Genomic DNA, 23,363 nt, shown 5'->3' with positions numbered 1-23,363 from the left:
ACTGTTAATTCAGTGTCTTTGCTATTCTTGTTTTCCTGTAGGGGAGTGCTCAAGTACCAGACCAATTTAGTGGAACATCCTCCCGGTTGCTTTAATCCCAACAAAACACTCCGACAGAACATGACAGTGCCAAAGGCTTTTGAAGAGCTGTTCCCTGACTATACTACTGAGCCTTTCCCAGAGGACTTAGTACCAGAGCCCTTTGTACAAAATAGCTTTATGAGAATTTGTTCCGAGGAACCCAAGTTCCAGTCACACTTCCCAGAGGTCTGTATGATCCGACGTTTCAGGTATTACAAGCCATGCCAAGTCTTTCAGTCAGCCATAACCACTAATTATTGCTTTTCCAGACCAGATGTTTTAATAATGGAAAATATTATTAAAAACCTTTCAAGGCATTCAAAGATTCGGTGGGGAAAAAAACAATCTGCATTAAACCTTGAACTGCATTACAATGCGGTGCATAGAAGAGGGTGGAAAAATGTCAAGAGATTGGCCGTAATGTTCTGTTTTGTACAATACAATAAAAGATGTATTGGTCTTGCTATAAATGTGACTTTAAATTACAGCGAAGCACTTCAGAGGAAACATTTATATAACATATTCATGAGGTCCCTTTGTAAGCATTGTGTCGCAGTAGTTAATTGAAATAATCAAACTCCATTTGTTCTCTTTTTTATCATGTGGATGCAAGCCCTAATCCTCATTTCTGGGTTGCAGTTGGTTGTGGTTTGGCTTTGTATAGCCTGTTGTTTGCAGACAGGCTTGTTTTATATGTGGCATGGGTAAATGAGTATGATGACAGTGGGGACAGAAAAGCCTTTTCTTTTTCTGTTTTCCGTTTTCCTTTTGATTCTTTATGCTTTGGGGCAGCAGCTTTTCATTCATCCAATTTTTCTCTTTTCTTTTGAGAAAAGATGAGCTGGGCTGTATTGGCAAGTAGCCTTAGGAAGTTTGAGAATATAGAGTCCGAGACCCACCATGCAAGTTGGTCCCATAATAGACCTCACAGGAGTTTTGCTTTATTACTATCATTGTTTTCTGTACAACACATATGTCCCATACTAGATGCATGAGGAACCCATTTTATTATGCAGCATGTAGTCATAATAAGAAACAGTGAATTCTGCATTGAAATCCTCTAACAAAGTTCTTTGGGTTTGTATTTTGTTGTTTATGATCACTCCTGAATTACAAACATCAGTGCTCCATATGACCCACAGGACATCAGGCAGTCTTCTTAGGGGCTTATAATGTCTACTTTAGAGCCATATATGGGAAGAGCCATGAAACAAATGGCCACTCAGTGTTCTTCTGGCAGCTTGGAACATGATTTAGGACTTCTTTTGATTTGGAAGTGGTTTATGCATTTAGTAATACCACGTCCTCTGAGCTACTGAAGTTTTTAAGGCCAAAGGTGCTTGAGGGAATCAAGTGCTCTGCTAGCTGCAAGAGATGCTGATGTGTAACTTCAGAAGTTGGGAAGATGGGTGGGGTTGAGAGCACTTCAGTGCCATGGCTTGAATGACTAAGCAGATGTGGAATTAGTGGTTAGCTCTGCCATAAGCTCTTAGGAATTGACTGTTAGGATGGGATTTAGCTGAGCAGCTGCAAATGTCTCCATTTGAGGTAGTCACCCAGGGCTCCCCTTATAATCAGTGCAGAGAAATGGGCATTTCCAGGGCATTAGTTATCTAGCATACACATCTTCCACAGGGGCAAATGAATTGTGGTTCAGAAGTGCCCATTTCTCTCCCTTGTCTACGATTTTACACTAGTTTAATATAAGCCTAAATTCTATAGCACCAGAATGCTTATTTCATGTACCAGTTTTATAGTGCTTTGGTCTATTAGATTTTGAAGCAATGTATGTACTCTGTCATTCACTGCTGAAGTCAGCTGCAATCCAACTACATAAACCCAGAGTAACGTGATTGCAAATGAGATCATTAGCATTTTGTTTCTCATGAGTTTTATGATTGAAATTGTTTGTGCTTGTGGATGATGCTGCCGATTAGACAGATTATTCCTCCACAACATGCTTGGATTTCTGCATGTGGAGACCTGTGGAGGTTACTTGTGACCAAAATGTTGTCCACAGTAGATTTGGAATGAGGTCCTGCAAGCACTCATGTAGTTTTGAAATTGGAAAACGTGGAATTAAAAGTCCTTGAGGTAACATAGCTTTATTCTCCCATAGACCTGGTTTTGGATTTCTGGACCTCTGTGCTTGTACTGTGTTGAGAGGCTTTACCGCTACATCCGCAGCAATAAACCGGTCACAGTAACTTCAGTGATAAGCCATCCCTCCAATGTCCTTGAAGTAAGGATGATAAAAGATGACTTTAAAGCAAGACCTGGTCAGGTGAGTTAACGTGCCCCTAAAAAATCACTGCTATTCACATAGCATTGTCTATAGGGTTGACTTCTGTATGTACTAACCCATCACTGAATGTTTTGAACATACCTTTTCCATCATTTTATTTTCTCTGGCTGATTTTGTTTCAGTATGTTATTCTACACTGTCCAAGAGTGTCTGCACTGGAAAGCCATCCATTCACCCTTACAATGGTAAGAAATATGATTTGTTTTTCCTACACTTTCCCTTTCATTTATATTTGGTAAGCAAATGGTCTTTATTTCCTTCAAGGTGAAAATTTCCTCCAGAAAAGCTTATGTTTCATTTATGAGGGTACCAATGAATATGAAATGGCATGATTATTATGTATGACAGTGCTCAATACATATTTAATTTTTCTCTACTGTTGAGAAAACAATAATGGGAACTTTTTTCAAAGTCTTCCATAAGTGAAAAACAATAATAGATAAAAACATAAAATCAGTGGGAGTTTGGTCATTGGTTCATAAAAGAAGTTTCAGGCATTTCTGTAGAACTTAACACAGAATGAGCACAAATTTTAATGACTTTTCTGTCTTTTCTATTCAATGAAAAGATATTCCTGCAACCCCTTTTCCAAAGTTAGAAAAACAATAAGTTTAAAAAAGAAGTTTCTGAAATAGCCTTTATTTTTTTTATGTTAAGAGATACATGAATGACTTAAAGTGATCATACCAGTGAAATCATGCAACGTGGGAATTATTTATTCAGCTCAATTGATGCTTGAATGGGAATTGGACCTCTTGGAGACAGACAGGAATAAAGTGAAATTGTAAAGAGAGCTGATGTTTTGCAGGAGTGAGCAGTGCAGTGGCCTGGGAGATGCTGCCAAAAAATCACTGTACTGCCTTGGTTATGTTATTACAAAAAGCAGAGTTCAAGGCTGAATATTAGTGGCAGCCTTTTCCTTTCAAAGGGAATAAAGGCTTTAGAATTGCCTGAAACAGATGTTCTTCTTCAAGAAGACAATGGAGATAAATGCTCACATCTGATTGTTTTCTTTGACTGATAACTGATACTTCATCCCCACTGAATTGTACCTACTGCTATGAAGCAGCTCGGGTACTGTTACCTGAAATTCATAAGGCACAAACAGGTCATGTCCACTTCCTGTTCTTTGGTTTTGTGGGCTGTTTTGATCTGGGGTTTTTGTTTTAATGTATTTACCTATATACCAAGACAGAAGGCAGGTACTGTCACTAAATTCCACCCAAAATAGATTTCATACTCTAATTCTGGGATTGAATCTCACTTAAGGGAATCTGTCTCTTGGTGAAGTAATACTGGCACTTGCATAGCCTGATTTTTGCAAAGTTTTTTCTAGCTATACACTTCACTGGTTTAAAGCAGAGGCGTGTGTACTTCATCTGTTAATTTTTAAGGCTTTCCTCTTCATAGTGCATGAATATAGCTAGATATGCAATGTAGAAAAATGATGTGCATAGAGGATGATGGAATGGTAACAGAATGATGCAGTCAGTATCATCTTTATGCAGAATGATACAGTCAATATTTATTTATAATTTTAATTAGTTTAGTCATCAGAAGATGTATATAAAGAAGTTAACATAAGTCTCAGATTACTCTTTAAACTCCTTTGGCCCTAGCATAGCTGTATTTAATAAAGTTTGACCTGTTTTATACCAGTGGACAGGTCTTATTTAAACATTAATCTCAAAACATCATGTTCTCAATTTCTGACTGTCCAACTCAATGGAAATTGAAATAACAGTAATAATTTGATCCTTGTACAGATTGGAAAATATGAGACTATTATAAGGTTTTACTCTTTCTGTATTAGGACCCTGCTAAAATAGTGGACTGTGTGGTTCTGATTTCCAGAATTAATGTTGTCAAAGAGTATTAGGCCTGGTATAGCTGTCTTTTCTCTGGCAAAACTTCCAATTTGTCATCATGAGAGTTTTTTATCAAAAAAGAGACTGCTGATATGGACCTACTGGGTTAGATCATAGGATGAAGTTGAATAAGATGTTTTCTTGAAGCCAGGTTGTTTGTAAGAGTTGAGGATTTCATCCAGTATTTAAAAAGGCATACTATAATAATGCATGTTATGAAAAATAGCTTTTGCATGGAAACTTCTAGATCTAGGAGGGGTGGAAATTGGAGCTCTTGTGAGTTTGAGTGTTCTTGGTGAATACAAATAACTCATATTCAGAAAATATACAATATATTTCCGATACATAAGTCTAGTTGATAAATTAGTTTGGGTAATTGTCACAGTCACATATTAAATATGTAACATTAGAACTAGAAATTTCTACTCATGTACACTGCACTGTATTTTAAGTACGTAATACTAGACCAGGCAATTTTTGTTCATCCTCATTGCAGTATACTTTAAAGTACGGCTATATCCTTCATACCCTTCAAGATTGCACACATATTTTATCTATTACAAGATATGAAGTTACCACTAAGTTACTGAGCTTCATTTTTATTGCCACAGACATATTTCAGTAGAACATCAACTATGCTGGAGAAATGCTGTTATTGGGTAAATGGCTGTTTTACAGCATAATGAGGATTTGAAATGTCTAGGTTTATGACAATCCTTTTGCCCAGCCTAAGCAGGGGATAGTCATTTCCACATGTCTTTCTAGGTCATAGAATATGCCTTGGGCTGCTGTCCTGCTTAGAAAAGGGTTTTTCTTTTTGTTGTTTAATATGGTGCCAGACATGGGACTGCACTTATAAAGTGTGTAGGCAATAGCTTAACTCAGTATTTTTTATGCTCTCTTCTGACCTACTTGAAGAAGCTACTGCTTCTTTTCTTGGATGATGATAATCCCTGGGTTATTTTCCTAGGCTGGTGTAGGACTGTGAGACTCAGAGCCACAGCAAGAGCAGCTTGTGGGGGATACTGGGCTTTGGATACTGGAAGTACAGTGCTGCAATGATTGTAGCAGTGCTAGAGGGAAGACTGCACCCTGCTTCCTGGTGCTGTTGTCCTGCTTAGAATCATAGAATGATTTGAGTTGGAAGGGACCTCTAAAGGTCATCTAGTCCAATCCGCTGGTGCTAAGCAGGGACATCTTCAACTAGATCAGGTTGCTCAGAGCCCCATCCAGCTTGATCTTAAATGTTTCCAGGGATCTACCATCTGTCTGTGCAGCCTGTGCCAGTGTTTTACCACCCTCATCATGAAAAAATTCTTCCTTACATCTAGTGTGAATCTACCCTCTTCTAGCTTAAAACCATTACCTCTTGTTCTATTGTAACAGACCCTACTAAAAAGTCTGACCCCAGGCTCTATGTAATGTCCTTTTTAAGCTGATGAAACATCTCACTACCTGGAATAAGCTTAAAAGACAAGAAGTGACCAATTCAGGTATATCTTAATATTCTAAGCAAGGGCTATAAGCAAAAGTGGAAAGGAAGGGGTGAATCAGCGTGGAGTCATGCAGATATCTTACTAGTCCCTTCCCTTTTCAAGGTTGTGTAATATTTAGTTTAGCTCAGTTTCTTACATAACACCAGGGTGGAGGAAAATACTGGGAGGCTGTGTAAAGGGCATGAACCCACTCCCATTGCACTTTGGCAAAGCTCCCATGTGCTTCACTTAGAGCCAGAGGGAACTCTGAATTGTAACCAAGTGAGCATAAAGAGGTAGGCATTGTTCAGGAATGTGTGTAGTGTCCTTTATTTTCTTTTCCTTTCTGTCTATTGGAAGCATTCTTTCCCTGCTAATGGAAGGAATGAGCAAAAGTCGTGGGTGCAAAATTCCCACAGGGAATTTGGAGAAGAAAGATCCATGTTGCTCTGAACTCAGAGCTGCCAGTCTGGTTTCTTTGCTAACCTGTGACCTGGCTCTGCTGTCAAAGGCTTCATGTTACAGAATCACAAAATGGTTGAGATAGAGGAGGACCTCTGTAGATTGTCATGTCCAACCTCCTGTTCTAACAGGGCCACCTAAACCTAGTTACCGAGCACCATGGCCATATGGCTTTTGAATATCTCCAAAGATGAAGACCACACACTCAGGGCAACCTGTGCTCAGTCACCCTTACTGTAAGAAAGTGTCTCCTGATGTTCAGAGGAAACCTCTTGGGTTTCAACTTGTGCCCATTGCTTCTGGTCCTGCCCCTGGGCACCACTGAGCAGAGTCTGGCTCCATCCGCTTTGCACCCTCCTTTCAGGTATTTATACACTTTGATAAGGTCCCCTTCAGTATTCTCTTCTCCAGGCTGAACAGTCCCAGGTCTTGGTCTTTCCTCATAGGGAAGATGTTCCAGACACTTAATCATCCTCATGGGCTTTGGTTGAACTCTCACCAGTGTGTTCATATCTCTCTTGCAATGAGGAACCCAGCACTGGATAGTCTCCAAGTGTGGTCTCACAAGTGTTGAATAAAGAGGAAGGGTCACCTCCCTTTACCTTTGGCAGTGTCACTCGTACACACTGAAGTTCAGGCACTCGGACATCCCAGTATCTTCTGACAATTAATATAGAAGCTGTCATTTTCAACTCAATTCTTGAAGCATGCTTCCACTGTTTTTTATTCCCAAGTGACTTTGCATTCATTAGTGTGGCACCTTGACTCCCTCCATTGGAAGGGTTGGGAGTGGTAAGGGATATATGACCCAACATCTGGGATTCCTGCAAATGACCCACTGGCCAGTGCTAGGTAGTTTGTGATGGGCACTCACTTCATATTGTCTTCATTGCTCCGTTGTCTTTGGTTTTACTTTACCAAAGTGCTTTCTTTTTAACATGTTTTACTGTGTTTCTTTCACTGGTTTCACAGTTGAACACAACTGTTATTATGCTGTGTAAAACAGTGTTAGTAACATTCTCAGCCCTATGTACCTTTGCTTCTGATGTACTTGGTAGGACACTATTGCATCTTACAGTTGAATCTGAGCAGAGTACAGTTATCTCCAAGGTATTCTGTAGTAGGAAGAAGTATTTTCTGCAATTGAATATTTTAGTTGAGGGTTTGTAAAGGGACAAGTTATTTTTGTGTGTTTCCCCTTGCTGAATTCTATTACGGAGATTTGTCTTTCAGACCCAAGTGCGCAGTATGGGCTGGAGATCAGACCATCCAAAGAAACATCTGAAATCTCTTAGTGCTCTGCTTCCTAAGACTGACATTTCTTTACACTTTTGTGGAAGAAAGTGTGGAACTCCTCTGCTGTGGAATACAGTTTAAATGTCGTCTATAGCAAACTTTAAAGACCTTGGAAAAGAAAACAAGTGTTAGCAGTAGTATGGATTTCTAGTAATAAGGATGGTCCTGCATCACAGTTCAAGAGAGGCTGAGAAAGTTGGGGCTGTTCAGCCTGGAGAAGAGAAAGCTGCATGGAGACCTCAGAGCAGCCTTCCAGTATCTGAAGGGGGCCTATGCTGGTGAGGGACTCTTCATTAGGGACTGTAGTGACAGGACAAGGGGTAATGGGTTAAAACTTAAAGAGCAGAGGTTTAGACTGGATATAAGGAAGAAATTATTTACTGTTAGGGTGGTGAGGCACTGGAATGGGTTGCCCAGGGAGGTTGTGAATGCTCCATCCCTGGCAGTGTTCAAGGCAAGGTTGGACGAAGCCTTGGGTGATATGGTTTAATGTGAGGTGTCGCTGCCCATGGCGGGGAGGTTGGAACTAGTTGATCTTAAGGTCCTTTCCAACCCTAACTATTGTATGATTCTATGAAATACCCAAACTCTGCTTCTACTCTTTAGTATACAAAGCATCATCTCTTAGCAAAAACTTTTGGGGAGTATTTGTTTCCCTTCATTCTGTTTACTCTTTCTTTTAGCCTGTGTAGCAAGAAGAGGCCAAGGCTTGCTCTTTATGGTAGCACTGGTTTTCTTTCCAACTCCATCTTATATTTTCCACTTGGTATTGAGGTCCCTCTCCTTCCAGACACTTAAATACACTACTGGTTACTTGCAGCAGCATGAAACCATAGTACTGACCATTTATAGCTGCATGCTTTCTATTTTTTTTTTTTTGCTAATGAATGACTTCAGAGGTAGTTCCTATTTAGAATATGTTTTAGTGTCTTACAAAAGAAGTCACTTTTTCTGCTGTGTTTTTGGGATGTCTTGCATTGGCATGCAGTGATTGGAAGTAAGCCGCATGGAAATAGCCTTGTGTTTTGCAGATGTTAAGTGCTTCAGAAGATGTGCTGGGTCCTTTCATGTGGTCTCTCCTGAATCTACTAGAATCAATGCAAGCCACAAACTCACACAAGCTGCAGTTTAGACAGTTTGGCTACCAAAAGACTGGTGTCTACTCCTAGCACCTCGTAAGGCTTGGTAACCTTGTTGTTTTAGTAGTGTTGATTTGCTTGTGGGAAAAGAAGGTAGAAAACAATTACATCATTTCATATGAGACTTAGACTGTAACCTTGAAGTAAGGACAAAACTAAGAGGCTAATTCTTAATTTGGGGATGGCTTGGATCTCAGGTTTAGTGAAACTTGTGTTCTGCAACAAATATCCACAAATTCAGAATCAAATGATGTGTTACACCAAATTTGTGACAGTTTTGGTTGTCACTAGCTGCTGTCATGCCCTTGTGTTCCCTTGGAGCTGGAATCTGTGTTGCACAAAGATAGGAGATACTGTTCTGCCACTGTGGTGTGAATTCAGAGCTCACCTGAACTGCTGTGTAAGTAGCTTAAAGTTTAAAATCCTTCTGGTGCATGCATGGAACAATTCAAACTGTTCTTTCAGTGGGTACCAACTCTAAAACAGAATTACCACCTCTAAGGAGGAAAGAAAACTTAGTCCTGATGGTTCATGCAGTAGTGAACTAAATCTTTCTTACTGCTGCCATTTACAGTGGTGGCTATGGAGTAAAGCCTAGCAAGTGCCATTGTGATTGAATGAGTTAGTTTTCAGAATCCACTTTGCTGAAGTTGAAGTGCTGATAGAAAGGCTTCATTAAGTTTTATGGCAACAGCATAGAGCTGCTCTTTGGAATAGTTTGGATTTTTTTTCCAGCTAAAATACTGGGTCTCAAAGGATTGTCCTCTTTCATTTCTGACAATTGTGTATAATATTGTTTCAGGTCTCTGGACTTTATAGCAGCCTTCCAGTGCAATAAATCTTAGCCCACTAAGCTGAGGCTCTTTAGGCAGGGAAAAAGCATTGCCTAGTTTGTATAGGTCAAGCTTCACTGACTGACTTGATTGACATAGAGATTTCAGTCCTCTCTCCATCATTCGTCCTAACCCAGCTCCACTGGTAGGATTCCTCCTCCCATCCTGTGGCTCCCCATTAAGCACCCATAAACCCTTTTGGAAACAATTAAAAAGCTTTCTGTTATTAAGATAAAAGGTTTAATTTGAAGATGTTATTCTACACTGTAAGAAGTTGACTGTTTATGTGGAAAGGGTCCTAATTCTTCTGCTCCTGTGAACAGTGAAACCTTAAGTATTTTGGATAAATGTCTTTATACTTTACTCGTATCTATCCCAACGTACTCGTGTTGGTACTCAGAGGTAAATCGCATAAACTCCTGTTGAGCTTTTTCTGTGTAAGTGCATATCCACTGATGAGTAGCTTCACAAGATAGGGTTAATAGGGACAGGTGGCATGGAAGCAGCACATACAAAGCAAAAAATAAAACCAAACCAAAGAATCCAAAGCAAAGACCACAGCCTTCCAGACTCCAGGACCTGAGGAAATACCTGCTTTGTGCTAACGTGAATGGCTGCTTCTTCATATCCTCCAAAGAGTTTTGGCTCTTCATTCCATGTCTAGATCCTATTTCTGGTTGTAGATAAGCGGAGATCACTACCTGTGATGGGTAGTTTGAAACTTCTTTTTGAAACCAGAATTTTTCTCCCTGTTACAATGTGCTCTGACCTCCCCTATTTCAGTGCTGCATAACAAATCTGCTTTTAAATCCCACTGAAGTGGAACCTGGAAGAGTCTGGTCATATAAGCTCCAACAAGTTCTGCCCTTTTGCTGGTTCTCTGTCTTTTTGCACAGATGGTTAAGTTGAAGCAGATAGATCAGGAGGATTTGTAGTGCGACGTCTTCCTTTCCTTTCCTTCCACATGCAGTTCTGCATGAGTAAGAAAAGAAAAAGACTGCAGGGGTTTGAATTCTCTGCTCGTATAAATGGATGGTCAAATCTGTGCTAAGTCATTTACAGTATGTAGCAAGTTAGGGGGCCATTATGTATGCATTTCTTAGTAAGTCAAAGCTCTTTTGAGGAGGGGAGAGGACAAGTTTGTATATGCAGATAGTCAGATCCACAAACAAGCCCCAAATATATTACTGAGAAAGAATACTTTGTTTGATTCGTATCCAAATTAAAATCCTATAAAGTAATAATTACGGAACCCTAGGCAGGAAAACTTTTTAAGGCCATTAATCATCTCAGAGTAGGCAGAAGAATTACCTGAAAGGGGTTTCTGGATGTAGATGAATAATTACAGTGCTGTACCTAATTAGTCTCAGAGCTATTACTTATTCATATATTTTCTGCCATTTAAGGCTTTTATTTGTTTTGGTTTTATATTTTTATAGATTGAGTTTTCCTTGTTATCTTCACGCCTCTATTTAAGTACATCTGGTATCTGGATTTAGGCCTAATGAGATGACAAGATGATGGCCCGGATCCCTGCATTCACATTTTTGAGCTTGATGCCTTGTCAGAAAGATCTCAGCAAATAATACATGAGTATAAAGAACTGCCACAAGTCATGCCATTTACTTTTGCAAGAGAAAATTAATGTTTTGTAGAGCCAAGGTTGTCTTTATCCTTGGGTAATCCAGAACTAACTTAAATTCAGTGATGGTATTAAAAGTCTAGCAGTTAAGCTTTAGCTCAGAGCTTCTTTTATGCAAGAAATTTTGTACTATGCGAGGAGCAAAACTGGAGATGATGGAGGAGCACATGTCCTGTACTATAAACTTGAGAAATAAACAATTCACAAACATAGGGCCAAATTCTGAAATTCTTCATAAAAGATAATTGTAAAGTTGGTGGAAGTTTGCCTGAGTAAGAAGTATGTGAGGACATCAGGAGCTAAGTTCATACTAACAGATGAATACAATAAACCCAAAATCTAACACGATGACATTCTAATAACATTTGTTAAATATCTTGTGCAAATGGTTATGAAACTTGTCTGTATGAGATAAGTTACAGAGCATTTAGAGAAACACAGATAAGAAGTATCTTGCTGGCAGACTAAAGAAATCACTAGAGCTTGTCTGCTTTCCATAGAAATAGACAATCTAGCAGTTGTTTGACAAAGAATTTAAGTAAAGCAAGAGTAGAAGAGAGTAATATTTCAGATACCTTTTGTACTTCCTTAGGCTTTCTTGTTTGGTTTTGGGCTTAATAGTTTTGGAGTCTGCATAAAAACCCTAAGTAAACCTTTACTTTCATTGAAACTTACAAATCTGACTCTCATGGACCAAGGGAACATAGAAGTTGTTACACACAACTTCACTAAATCCTGAGTCCTTCTTCAGCAGATACTTTAAACAGAAGGTGTCTGATGCCTCTCATGAGCACTGTTTTGTTCTGATATTAGGAAAGTAAATTTACAGTATATAACAAGCATCTACTGACTCTAGCAGTGTGTTTTCTCCCATCAGAGGCAGTTAACTGCTAGGTCGGGTTAGGGAAAGGTCTAGGGAGTGCAGGAGAATGTCAGAATGAAAAAGCCAAGTACAACTTTCAAACGTGTGGGCAAAGTATTAGAGGAAATGAAGCACTCTGCCTCTTGCTGTCCTAAAATTAAGACCAGCTGACTGGCTGGGATCTGTGCTTTAGCCTGGCAAAATGCTGTGTGTGCTGGTAAGGTAGTTTGGAGGAACATGGTGTTATTAAAGGTGTTGGTGATCCAACCAGAAAACTTGTTGACCCTTTGATGCTTCTTCCCATATGTGCCTCACACCACAGGGAGCCAGTCTGCACAAGTCTGGAGATGACCCATAGTTTCTACGCAGGGATGGTGGAGAAGGAGCCTTTTGTGCTATTTAATTTCCTTGTTCATGCATTTTTCAGCTCAGCACAGTGTGGCTTGGCAATGTATCCTAATATCCTCGGAGGACTTGGAGAGGCAGCCTTGTACAGAGACATTGCTCTGCTGCCTTCTGCTCCATCAGGGGCAATGCCTTGTATCCTGAGCATCCCATAAGGTCGTGGGTTGTTTTCTCCACTAGCTAGTAACTTGAAATGCAGAAACAATATGAGCTGAATATTGCTAGGATTGAAACATTTTCACTGTGTTACAGGGAGTTGAACTTGATGACCCTCATGGGTTCCTTTCACCATGAGTCTATGAAGTGCAATGTGTGTGCTGGGGTGAAAGGGGAGTCAGCAAGGTTTTTTATCTTGGTTGAGATGCAGAGGCAAAGAAATACTGGCTAGTCTGTAGAAGAGTATCAATAGGGGAACAGTTGGGCTATTACAGACTTACTAGGAAATTAATAAGTAATTGCATATTATTTATTCAACGGTGTATCTTTTTTAATGCAACACTATGTATTTACATCTACAACTGTGGGTCTCTTTGCAATCCTAAGGCATCTGTTACAGTAAAGATTCATGTTTTCTTGTGGTGCAAGAGTGAAACCAAGGAACAAATGCTCATGGATTGAGACATCATAGAAAAAAAACCAGATTGTTTTGAACACTGAGAGTAATTTAACAACTGGGGCTGCAGGGAGCGAAGTAGTAAAGGCTGAATTACAGGCTCACAGGAACTGGTGGGTGTGAGTTTGTGGTTTATGTTACAGAAGAAGTTAGACCTCAGATGACCAGAATGATCCTTTTTGGCACCGCAGCTGACCAGTGAAGTATCTTGAGCATCCCACAGTGTTTTGGTGTGTTTTTTCCGCTAGCTAGACTGCAGGTGTTTGGATTTCTACAGCAAAGAGTGGAAGGGAATTGAAAGCAAAAGGAAAAGGTATTTGGGAGGTGTTTCTGCAGCTGGGCTGCTAGCAAGGAGCCAGATGTGCAATGGGAGGGCTCAGGCTGAAGCAATGGGTATTCAAGACATGGTCGTCTCAGCTTGATTATCCTGACACCCTTGATACTTAAATCATGTTGCATGGTTAGGATTTCCCCACATTCAGAGATGTTATGATACCGGCTGATGTCTGCCAGTTAAATTAGGAGAGCTGTAAGGGCAAGTATGTAACAGGGAAAGCTTTTAGACAAAATCCAATCTGTAGAATAACACAAAACAGAAAAATAGTGTTCTTTTAGAGAATCTTCCAGCCTTTGGGGCAGCGATGGGTTTAAAAGAGTAACTCCTCAGATTAACCTTTTTTTTTCCTCTGAAATCTGCTGCTTATGGGATTCATTAGTTTAAAACAAGGGTAACCTGGTGTGACAGAGTTCACCTCCTGTGAGTCAGACTGGAGTCTAGCTACTATTTTTTGGCTACCTTTATATAGCATGCCTGTGTTTGTCATCACTCCCCTTCATTTCCTAATGGCAGGATGAATCATTTTAGGAATGTTTATATCAGCTCTGTGTGAAAACAGACAATCTACAGCTCACTGAGCTCCCGAGGTTCACATTTTCTTAGCTGAAAAAGCTGAAAAACATTTCTTTTTCTTGTTTGTTTTTTTCCCCTTTATAGGAAGGAAAATACATTGTGTTTAGTTCTCCTCTCCCCCCTTAATACTGCCTATTTCCCAAACATGCTAAAACTTTAATGTGTTTTTCTTGATCTCTGTAAGAGTTCATCCAAGTCTGGAGCAAGGATGGGCTGATGAAACGGGCTTTGTGATGCAGCCGGTTCACACTGGCAGGCAGGAGGAGACATGGAAACAGAGCAGGGACTCTGCAATGTTTAGGGTCCTTGCCAGGGTATCTGCAATTCCATATTACGATCATATCATGGCTTTTCCCCCAAAGTAAAAGATTACTTTAAAGGAGTTTCCCTTTATTTAAACACTCTGCAATATTTTTTTAGTTCCTGGAATCAAAGATGAGGTTTCACTTTGTTTTTCCAAATATATCACAGGTCTTTATAACTTTGGGTGCAATTCAGCATCCAACTACAACACCAGACACGGTGCTTATTGTGGTACATCAGCTTGAATGCAGTATGTCCACAGGAACTTGTAAGGAGCTGAACCCTAATATTATTTCAGTAAGGTTTGCCCTGTTTCCTTTTCTGGGAAGGAATCTTGTCTGGGAGTAGATACCAGAGATGTTAAATATTCATGTTATTCCAAGCTGGAAGCATAGACACCAGTAACATAGTTTTCATTTACTGTATGTTGTGCTGTCATATGCACAGATTTCTCCATTGCTCATTGCCTCTAGTTGATCTTTATACCAATATAAAGTGGGTGTAGAGTATTACAGCTATGATCCAACAGTTCATTCACTTTGTCTAAAAGCAAAGCATAGAGGACAACTGAGAACATATTCACATTGTAAAACTGATAAAATACATTTCAAGTATGTATTAATCTAGTAATTAACTTATTAATGTTACTTGAAAAATCTATATTTTATGTCAACATAGAGGTAAATAGTAGATCTGTGGCTACTGGTGAGGGTAATTTTGTGGTTTATAAGCATAAAGTTCTCCAGGGATTGTTGCAAGTTTCCTACGAGGTATTTCAAGTTAGCTTCAAATAAAAGGGAAAAATCCCAAAAAAATCCATGGAAAAGTGGTTTTTTTTTCATCAAGATATAGAATAATCTGTATTCCATCAGTTTTATCTACATATAAAATAGTATTGTCACTGCTTTGAGTGTGAAAATATATACAGAAATAAAATAGGAATAGATATGGTGAACTTGCAGACATTTGATTAATCTACCAACTTTCCAATGCTAAGAACATAGTTTGGTTTATCCAGAGGTGCAAATCCTCACAGCTTTATTAAACTTAATAGAATTCCTTTGGTTTTCAGCTGGTTTTGGAGGATGGCCAAAAGCAGGTGGATAACCTGATTAGCATAGATGTTCCCACCTGAAAAAGCTTTCACTTTTTAAAGGTATAGATAGTTTGAGGTCAGAATGAGATTAATGTAGCTTCATGTAATCTCTCATCTGCCACAGTTAGTTTGTGTACCATAGCAGTATAATCAAATCAGTGTGGCAGATGGGGTTCATTTAACTCCTCAAAATGCAGAATGAGCTACTGAAAAACTTACCTGTTGTGACCTTTTTGTTTAACAATGTCAAATGTCTCCTCTCATTACAGACTATCCAATTTACTGATTTACCTGTTTGGAAGACATTTATTTAGGGAAAAGGAAATTGTTTGGGTTTTAGGTTGTTTTTTTCTTCAATATTGGCTAATCTTTACATTTTCCTCTTGGGCATTGTACTGGGCAATGAGGAAAAATAAGGGGCTTCTTGCAGCTCCCACCACAGTAGAGTTAATAGTCACTGGAATGTCTCTTAGGGCTCCCAGATTAAAAGGAGCAGAGGAAAACCCAAGCAGTATTTGCCAAAACACATTTTAAGAACTATTTTAACAAGGCTCATGTGCTTATTCTCTTGATTTCCAGTTTAAGAAAGTGTTTCAGCTTGTGCTTGTCTTCATAGAACATAAGTAGATGTCAGTTTAATGTACTGAGCTGACTGTAATACAGATCTTGAAGCAGTGTTTAGCTGTGCAGTGTTTTAAAGATGAGATATGACATATTGAAAGTAAATAAGGTGATCAGAGACTTAGATACATAAAATGGCCAAGAGCGTCATTATTCACAAGATTTTTGACACTGTTTCTCATAAAATCCTCATAGAGAAATTGATGAAGTGTGGAGTTGATGAATGCTGGGAGTTAGGTAGAAAACTGCTGGGTTTAAAGGGCTGTAATCTGTAGCAGAGTCCAACTGGCAGTAGTGGTGTACCTCAGGGATCGACACTGGTTTGCACATGATACAGAACATGGAAGAGTGGATGTTACACTATGTGGTTGTGATTGTGCTGACACTTGAGGGACTTTGGGATGCTGGAAAACTAGGCTGACAGTAACTTCATAAAGGTTGTGAAAGGGAATTGCCAAACCTGCACCTGATAAGGAATAACCCCAGGTACTAGTGATGGAACTGACTGGGTGAAAGCTGCTCAGAAGAGAATGACCGGGGTGCCCTGGTGAACACCAAGCTGACCATGAGCCAGCAATGTGCCACTGCAGCAGAGAAGGCCAACAGCCTCCTGGCATGTAATAGACAGAGCATTGCCAGCAAGTCAAGGGAGTATCTCAAAACTGGTGAGATATATCTGGACTCTGTGTCCCGTTCTGGGCTCCCCAGTACAAGAAAGATGTGGATGTATTGGAGCAGAAAGGGCTATGAAGAAGATACTGGAGCATCTCATATGAAGAGAGGCTGAGAGAGCTGGAACTGATGCAGGATTGAAGGAAACAGAGCCAGACTCTTCTCAGGGGCACCCAGTGACAGAACAACACAAACTGAAGTACAGGAGGTTCCATCTGAACATATGAAAAAACCCCACTTTTTTCCACGAGTGTACCCAGAGAGTCTATGGACTCTCCATCCTTGGAGACATTCAAAGAACAACAGACCCTGACTGAGCAGAAGAATTGAAGTAGCCAGTCTCCAGAGGTGCTTTCTAGTCTCAGCTGTCCTATGATTCTGTGATTTCATGAAGAAGGTTAAATACATAAGAGGATATTTTCATTGCACTCCGTTAACATGTGCCCAGTGGTCTGTCAGTAACATGGGGAAATTTCATGGTTAAATTTCTGTAAAACTGTCTTTGAATATTTTCTTCAGCTTCTGGAATATTTTCTCTAACAGTCTGAAAAAAACCCCAACACCACAATTTTGAGACTTGTAATCGTGTTTACAGAGATGAAAGAGGTAAAATAAGTGTTCTGTGCAGTAAAAACATACATACAATTTTCAAACTTCAAATTACAGGTCCATAGGAAAGTCTTAAATAAGAAGAGGCCTCTGGTCATCTGGTTCAACCTTTGGTATAAGGGGTCTAGATTATTTTACATAGTGACCTATGAAGCTGAATTAGCAATCTGGTTACCTATTCCGTAGTGAGGAATGTTTTTCTTATGTCCAGATGGAATTTCCCCTGAAGCAACTTATGCTCCTGGTCTTTTCTCCTGTCACAATGGATGATGGTGAGAGCACTTTCATCTTCCCTATAGCTATTTTTAGGTATCGGAAGACAGTGATCTCCCTTGAGCCTTCTCTTCTGTGAGTTAGACAAGCACAATCCCTTATTGACTTCTCCTTGTATGTCAGGTTCTTCAGTTCTCTCATCATCCTGGTGGCCCTTTGCTGGACCATCTAAAGTTTTACTCCCTCTCTTGGACGCAGGAAATTCACTCCATGTAGCATAGATGATGAGTGTGTTTCTTCTGGTAAGATTTAGCTGTGCAGTAAGATTTTTCCAGAACTCTCATACCCAATTATAAGTATCAAAATAGGCTTCCTAAGTCTAAAAAGAAATAAATAAATCTATTTTTATTGGATTTTTTTCCCAGAATTGTGCAGAAATGAGATAGTCACAAGGGTAGTGTAAAAGAAAACAGATTTGAACCTATTCTGGCTGGAGACCAGGGGTATTCTGCCTTTAACTTTAATGGGAGGAGGGAATGACAGACAATTTTATAGAAGATATGCTGAAGTGGGACTGTGCATAACTGGACTAAGAAAATCACTCAACCTCCTGTAAAACAGAGAGCCCTGGGATAGTCCAGCTTAAAAAATGAACTCAGCTAAAGGCTGTTAGAGAAGGCCCCAGGAAAACAGATCCTTTTGCAGCCAGTATGCAAGTTTCTAGCTGAGAGGTTGGTTACATACTTCTGCCTGGGGAATTGATCTTGATATCTTTATTGGAAGGCATTGCAATGAGCCACAGCAAATAACAGCCTCATTGTGTGAGGTTTGCCTGCATCCCTCCCTTGATGCCATTTTATTTGAAGGCTAAGACTTGCTGAAATAATTCTGACATAAGTTTTTGTACCAAATTTTTATAGGAACACTTGACAAGGAATTAATTATGAGTCTATCCTGTAATCAGTACTCTTAACAAGAATACTCTTCCCTTTACGGATAATGGAGCACCTTGCTGGGACATTGCTTTCCCCATTCTAAGTTGGCCAAGATGCAGAGAATACTAACCTTTCATGTGTTTGCTGCTAAGTAAAGAAATGATAGGAACTGAGCCTCAGCCCTGAGGCTAGTGGTTTCATATTTCACAACAGATTATGTTGAGAATACTAATGGCAGTGGTCCAGGACAGAGCCAAGAACTGATGGATGATTGCTTATTTGGTGCTTGGATTCACTATGTGGGCCCCTTTTATTTCTAATATAGATGAGTTCCTTGAATTTAAGCCCTCTTCTGAGAATTCCTATTTGTAGCAGTAGAACAAAAAAGGAAGGAGTGTTATCTGTTGGTTGTTGGATTCATGATGGACCTTGGATCAGTCAATACAGTTTCTAAGAAATGTGTCAAAACTCAATAGTAATATCTTCTGTCAACAAGAAAACAGTGGTGTTGGTTTATAAAAGTCAAGTGAGAAATCTTCCCTTGAGGAACAGTTGCTTGTCCTGTTTATATGTGAAATCGCTTGATGTACCTGCAGAAGCTGTCCAGACAGTGCATTTGAAATCTTCCTATAGCTAACAGGGAACAAAACTGATGGGACTCCTTAGACCTTTGACATGGCTTGACTGGAGGTTTTTAGATACTGTGGTGTGGATAAGACTGTAAATAATATCATTCTTGTATTGATGATAGTCACAAGTAAGTAGCCCTGAGGCAAGGGCATAGGTGCAGAATGAGAGAATGATGGCTGCAAAGTATGGTGTGTCATGCAATCTGGTGTCTTCCCTTTGCAGACTTCTTGTGAAGTGCAGCAAAATCTGTTTCCATTTAGAAGGTGTCAACTTTGTGAGAATGATGAGCTTGAAACCACATGGCCTGACATTCAGGAACCAGAAATCTCTTAAATACCTTGACTTAGGACTGATGAGGCCTAATTTTGAATGATAAGTGTCAATAGTAGAGGAAGTATTACTCTACTGTTGTATCCCCAGTATCATTGCTGAGTAATGCTCAGTGAAGTGACTTCTCTGAATCATAAACCCATCCCAAACTCCTCTGAGACCAGAAGAAAGGGTTGAAACATGAGTGGATACTATCCATGCTTGGCTTCCTGAACTACACTGATGCTACATCTGTTTTCTGAAGTGTATCTATATAGCCATATACCAGTATAGCTGTTGGTATGGCTGCCCAGGAATTACATGTTTACACCAGGTTCTGTCTTAGCTACTATACTTTGAATGTGTTTTGTTATTTTATTGTTACTCAGAAGTGGTCCTTAATATATTTAATATTTTTAGTGCCCTACAGATACCAAAGCAACGTTTGGGGTCCACCTTAAAGTAGTAGGAGACTGGACAGGTATGTAGAAAACCAATTCCTTTTCAGAGACAAATACCTTTACTTGAACTGTTATCCCTTTCTGGCTTCAGCACGATTGTACTTTAGTTGTGGTGTATTCTCACTAGAGAACATTCATGCTTGTTCTCCCAGAGTTGTTTTATTACATTCTTGGTGCCACCCCTGCTTTATTCAAACGTACGTTTCTTCAGATAACACGTATTTCCAACTACTAACAGATCTTATGATTGCAATGCCATAATTTTCAGTGTTCCTCCATTTCTGCCTCTTTCCCTTATTTCCAGCCTGCTGCCCCTGTGCAATGCAGTGCCTCTGTGCATAGTAGTGTCTGAAGAAATGCTGAAATGTGCAGCTCCCAGATAAGGGGATTTTGATGCCAGCAGTTGGGATAGCTGCCTGGTTAATTAATGCCTGTGGTACACTGAGATTGCAGGTTGCTTTCATGTTCTTCCATGCTCTTCCCTTGCTCTTTGAATGCCCTCCAGGCGAGGGGTGTAAGCCAGGATTCCCTGCAGAGAAGAGCATTGATTTGCTACTCCCTGTGACAGTTGTATACTCCAGTGATAGTTGTCATTATTCCTTGGCAGCTGACTTTCTTCTCGCTTAGCATAGCATTCCCTTGTAAGGAAGACAAATATACAACACCGTCTTGTTCCTTTCTTATGAAGAATTGTTTTCCATGTTAATTTCTATCAGCTTGTGTGTTTGTGGAACTGAGTCAAATGAGTTTGTTGCCCTAAAAGGGATTAGACCAATTCAGGCAAAATAAGTCCGTGAATATCTGTTGAACTTTTTGGTCTGGCTGCATATTTGGCTATGGAAGTCACTGAAACTTTAATTGGCAGAGGTTGGGAGGACAGTGCCATATGCACATATGCTCCATAATAACTCTGACTTTCTGTTCATGTTTTAAGTATAGGATGTTGGCCTGACAAAGGCAGATTATGAGGCTAATCATACTGCCCCAGTATGATTGCTGTTTTGTTGTAAGCATCATTCCTATCTGGGAAAGGACAGTAGCCTATTGGGAAAAGTGGGGTGAAGAAGTATTGCCTAAATGAGTTTTCCAAAAGAAGTTGCACCTTTGAAGTTTTCTGGTTGCCTCTATGGTGTGAATTGCTCTCTATTAGCATTTAAATATTATGCTCCCAACTCAGTATTTACATTCCCCATTGAGAGCCAGGTTTGCCTAGATGAGACTGTGTGAGATTCAAGACATCCTCACACTACAGAGGCCATTTGTTGGTTGAGTTTTGTAAAACAGGGATATCTCTCCCTAGCTCAGAGGTGCAGTCAGGATGCAGGCAGTTTACCCAACCCTTTATGCCACATCTCCACCATGGAGACCTGTTCTCACTCAGCCCCTTCAGCCCTGTGATAATTCATGGTCTCTAATCTGCTGAGTGCCTGAGGAAGGATTGTTGTATTTGCCACTGTCCTTATTATCTTTCTTAAGCATGCTCTAATGGCTGCATTTACACACAGGATATTGGGCCGGAGGAGTTTTTATGTGAAATACTGCTGTTTGAGCTCCTCTCAAGACCTGTTCTCTCAGCCTTTATCCTATTTATTCAAATTCTCTTGTGTATCACATTTTTCCATTCCTTACAGTTTATGCCTGACACCAAAGAGAGTTAACAGTTTATTTCAGCGAACTCAATTACAAGCCTAAATTAAAAGGATGCAGGAGTAGCACAGATACGCTATGCAATGCATAGAAGAGCCAGTTAGTTTGAATCATTTCTTCCTTTCAGCTTCTGCTGCCTGCACCTGGGAGATGTGGTGAAGGAGCAATTTTCTGCCACTAACTGTAGGTCTTGATGGTGGATGCACACTGCTGGCAAACCAATTCTATGAGTTGTGTTTCGGGTCAAGTCCCTGACACCAAATCTTAAGTTTTGAAATATAATAGAATACCTCGTGGCCTTAGTGTCTGTGTTTTGTAGGTTGGGAAAGAAACTTCATGTCAAGAGAAAGGATAGGGGTAATAGGATGGTCAGCTCCCAATGACAAGTTGCTGTTATTGCAAAGTCTTTTATTGCCCATATCCCGGTGTTTATCATTTCAAGTAGCCAATGGAAGAGGCTATAAGAGATGGCTCCTGTAAAAGGCAGTCACTCCAGAGGTAATTTTTCACATAGGAGCAGATACTTAGTGTATTTTCAGGCAATGCAATTAATTGCTTTTTAAAGCAGTAATTTGAATAATGAAAAAATTAGGACAGAAAGAATAAGGAAGAGAGGAAGAAACCTCAGAAACAGTAGCTGTGAGACTTTTGCAAACCAAGTGGTAATCCAGACCCCTAAATAATGGATTTCTTGCTCTACTGAAATCAAAATAGTACTATCTGAGCTTAGAAGAACTGAGAACCTGGCCTCCTCAGAAGCAGATTTGAATAAAGGCATAAAGTTCCCTTCCATTAGATAAATTCCCAATATAAATCTAAATTCTTTTATTTCTCATCTGTGTTATGCTGGTGTTAGTAACTGTATTGTGCTAAGTTTCCATGCTTGCTCCAGCAAACAGACACACAGGCACTGGTGTTGCTGTAGTGTGCCTTCTGATACCAGTGTAGCACATCCTTTCATGTGAAATACTTTCCGTGGCTCCTTTTGTAGACTTCTGACCTGTTTATGAGACAAGCCAGGCCCTAAGCATGGCTTTTTCCTTTTCATTCATTGTACAGAAGGTCTAGTTACAATACATCACTAAGTCAGAGGTAGTTTAGTTAATTGACAATTAGTTGTGATTTTTCCCATATAGAGGTTCCTAATGCTATTTTTCCATATTTTGCCATGTGTACTACTTTTTGTGAATAGAGCAATAGCTATTATAGATCTCCCTAAAAAATGGGTTTGTGATAATGTAATTACTGTCATAGCTCCAGCTAGCAACTAAGTACCACGGAGCTGCTCACTCATTTTCCACCCTGCTTCTCCAGTAGGATGGGGAAGGGAATCAGAAAAAATGTAAAGCCCATTGGTTAAGATAAGAACAGTTTAATAATTGAAATAAAGTAAAATAAAAATAATAGTAATAACAACGATGACAACAACAATAATAATAATAATAGGAAAAAGAGAAAGAGGAATAAAAGCCAAGAGAGACAAGTGATGCCCAATACAATTGCTCACCACCCTCCAACTGATACCCAGCCCAGCCTGAGCACCGATTGGTCCCTTCTGTGTAACTCCCCCCATTTTCTATACTGGACATGATGTGCTGTGCTATGGCTAGTTTGGGTCAGGTGCCCTGTCTCTGTTCCCTCCTGGCTTCTCGTGCCCCTCCTCACTGACAGAGCATGAGAGACTGGAAAGCCTTTGATTGGGGTAAGTGCTACTGAGCAAGAACTAAAACATCGGTGTGTTGACAGCATTGTTCTCAGACTAAAGCCAAAACACAGCACTGCATCAGCTACTAGGAAGAAAATCAACCCTGTCCCAGCCAAAGCCAGGACACTATTCTTTTGCTGACATATGACCACTTAAGTCAGCATCTGTTTTTGTGGAATAGCATCTATTCCACAAAATGTTGTGGAATTGTGGTGGCTTTTACTATTAATGCAATTGTTTCGTCATATTACAGAGGTGAAACCTATGGCTG

The 23,363-nt window shown here is 39.8% G+C and overlaps 1 protein-coding gene across 1 annotated transcript in view; it reads left to right on the top strand.

Moving 5' to 3' along the window:
• Positions 1–23,363, top strand: part of NOX4 (NADPH oxidase 4) — a 105,149-nt gene that overhangs the window by 26,176 nt on the left and 55,610 nt on the right. Inside the window, 4 exon segments of the mRNA XM_034074456.1 lie at positions 42–267; positions 2,201–2,365; positions 2,509–2,571; positions 19,700–19,760. Coding sequence (XP_033930347.1) covers positions 42–267; positions 2,201–2,365; positions 2,509–2,571; positions 19,700–19,760 — 515 coding nt within the window.

This window comes from Melopsittacus undulatus, chromosome 2 (assembly GCF_012275295.1).
Source record: "Melopsittacus undulatus isolate bMelUnd1 chromosome 2, bMelUnd1.mat.Z, whole genome shotgun sequence".
NCBI classification, from domain to species: domain Eukaryota; kingdom Metazoa; phylum Chordata; class Aves; order Psittaciformes; family Psittaculidae; genus Melopsittacus; species Melopsittacus undulatus.
This window is presented reverse-complemented; position numbering and strand designations above follow the sequence as displayed.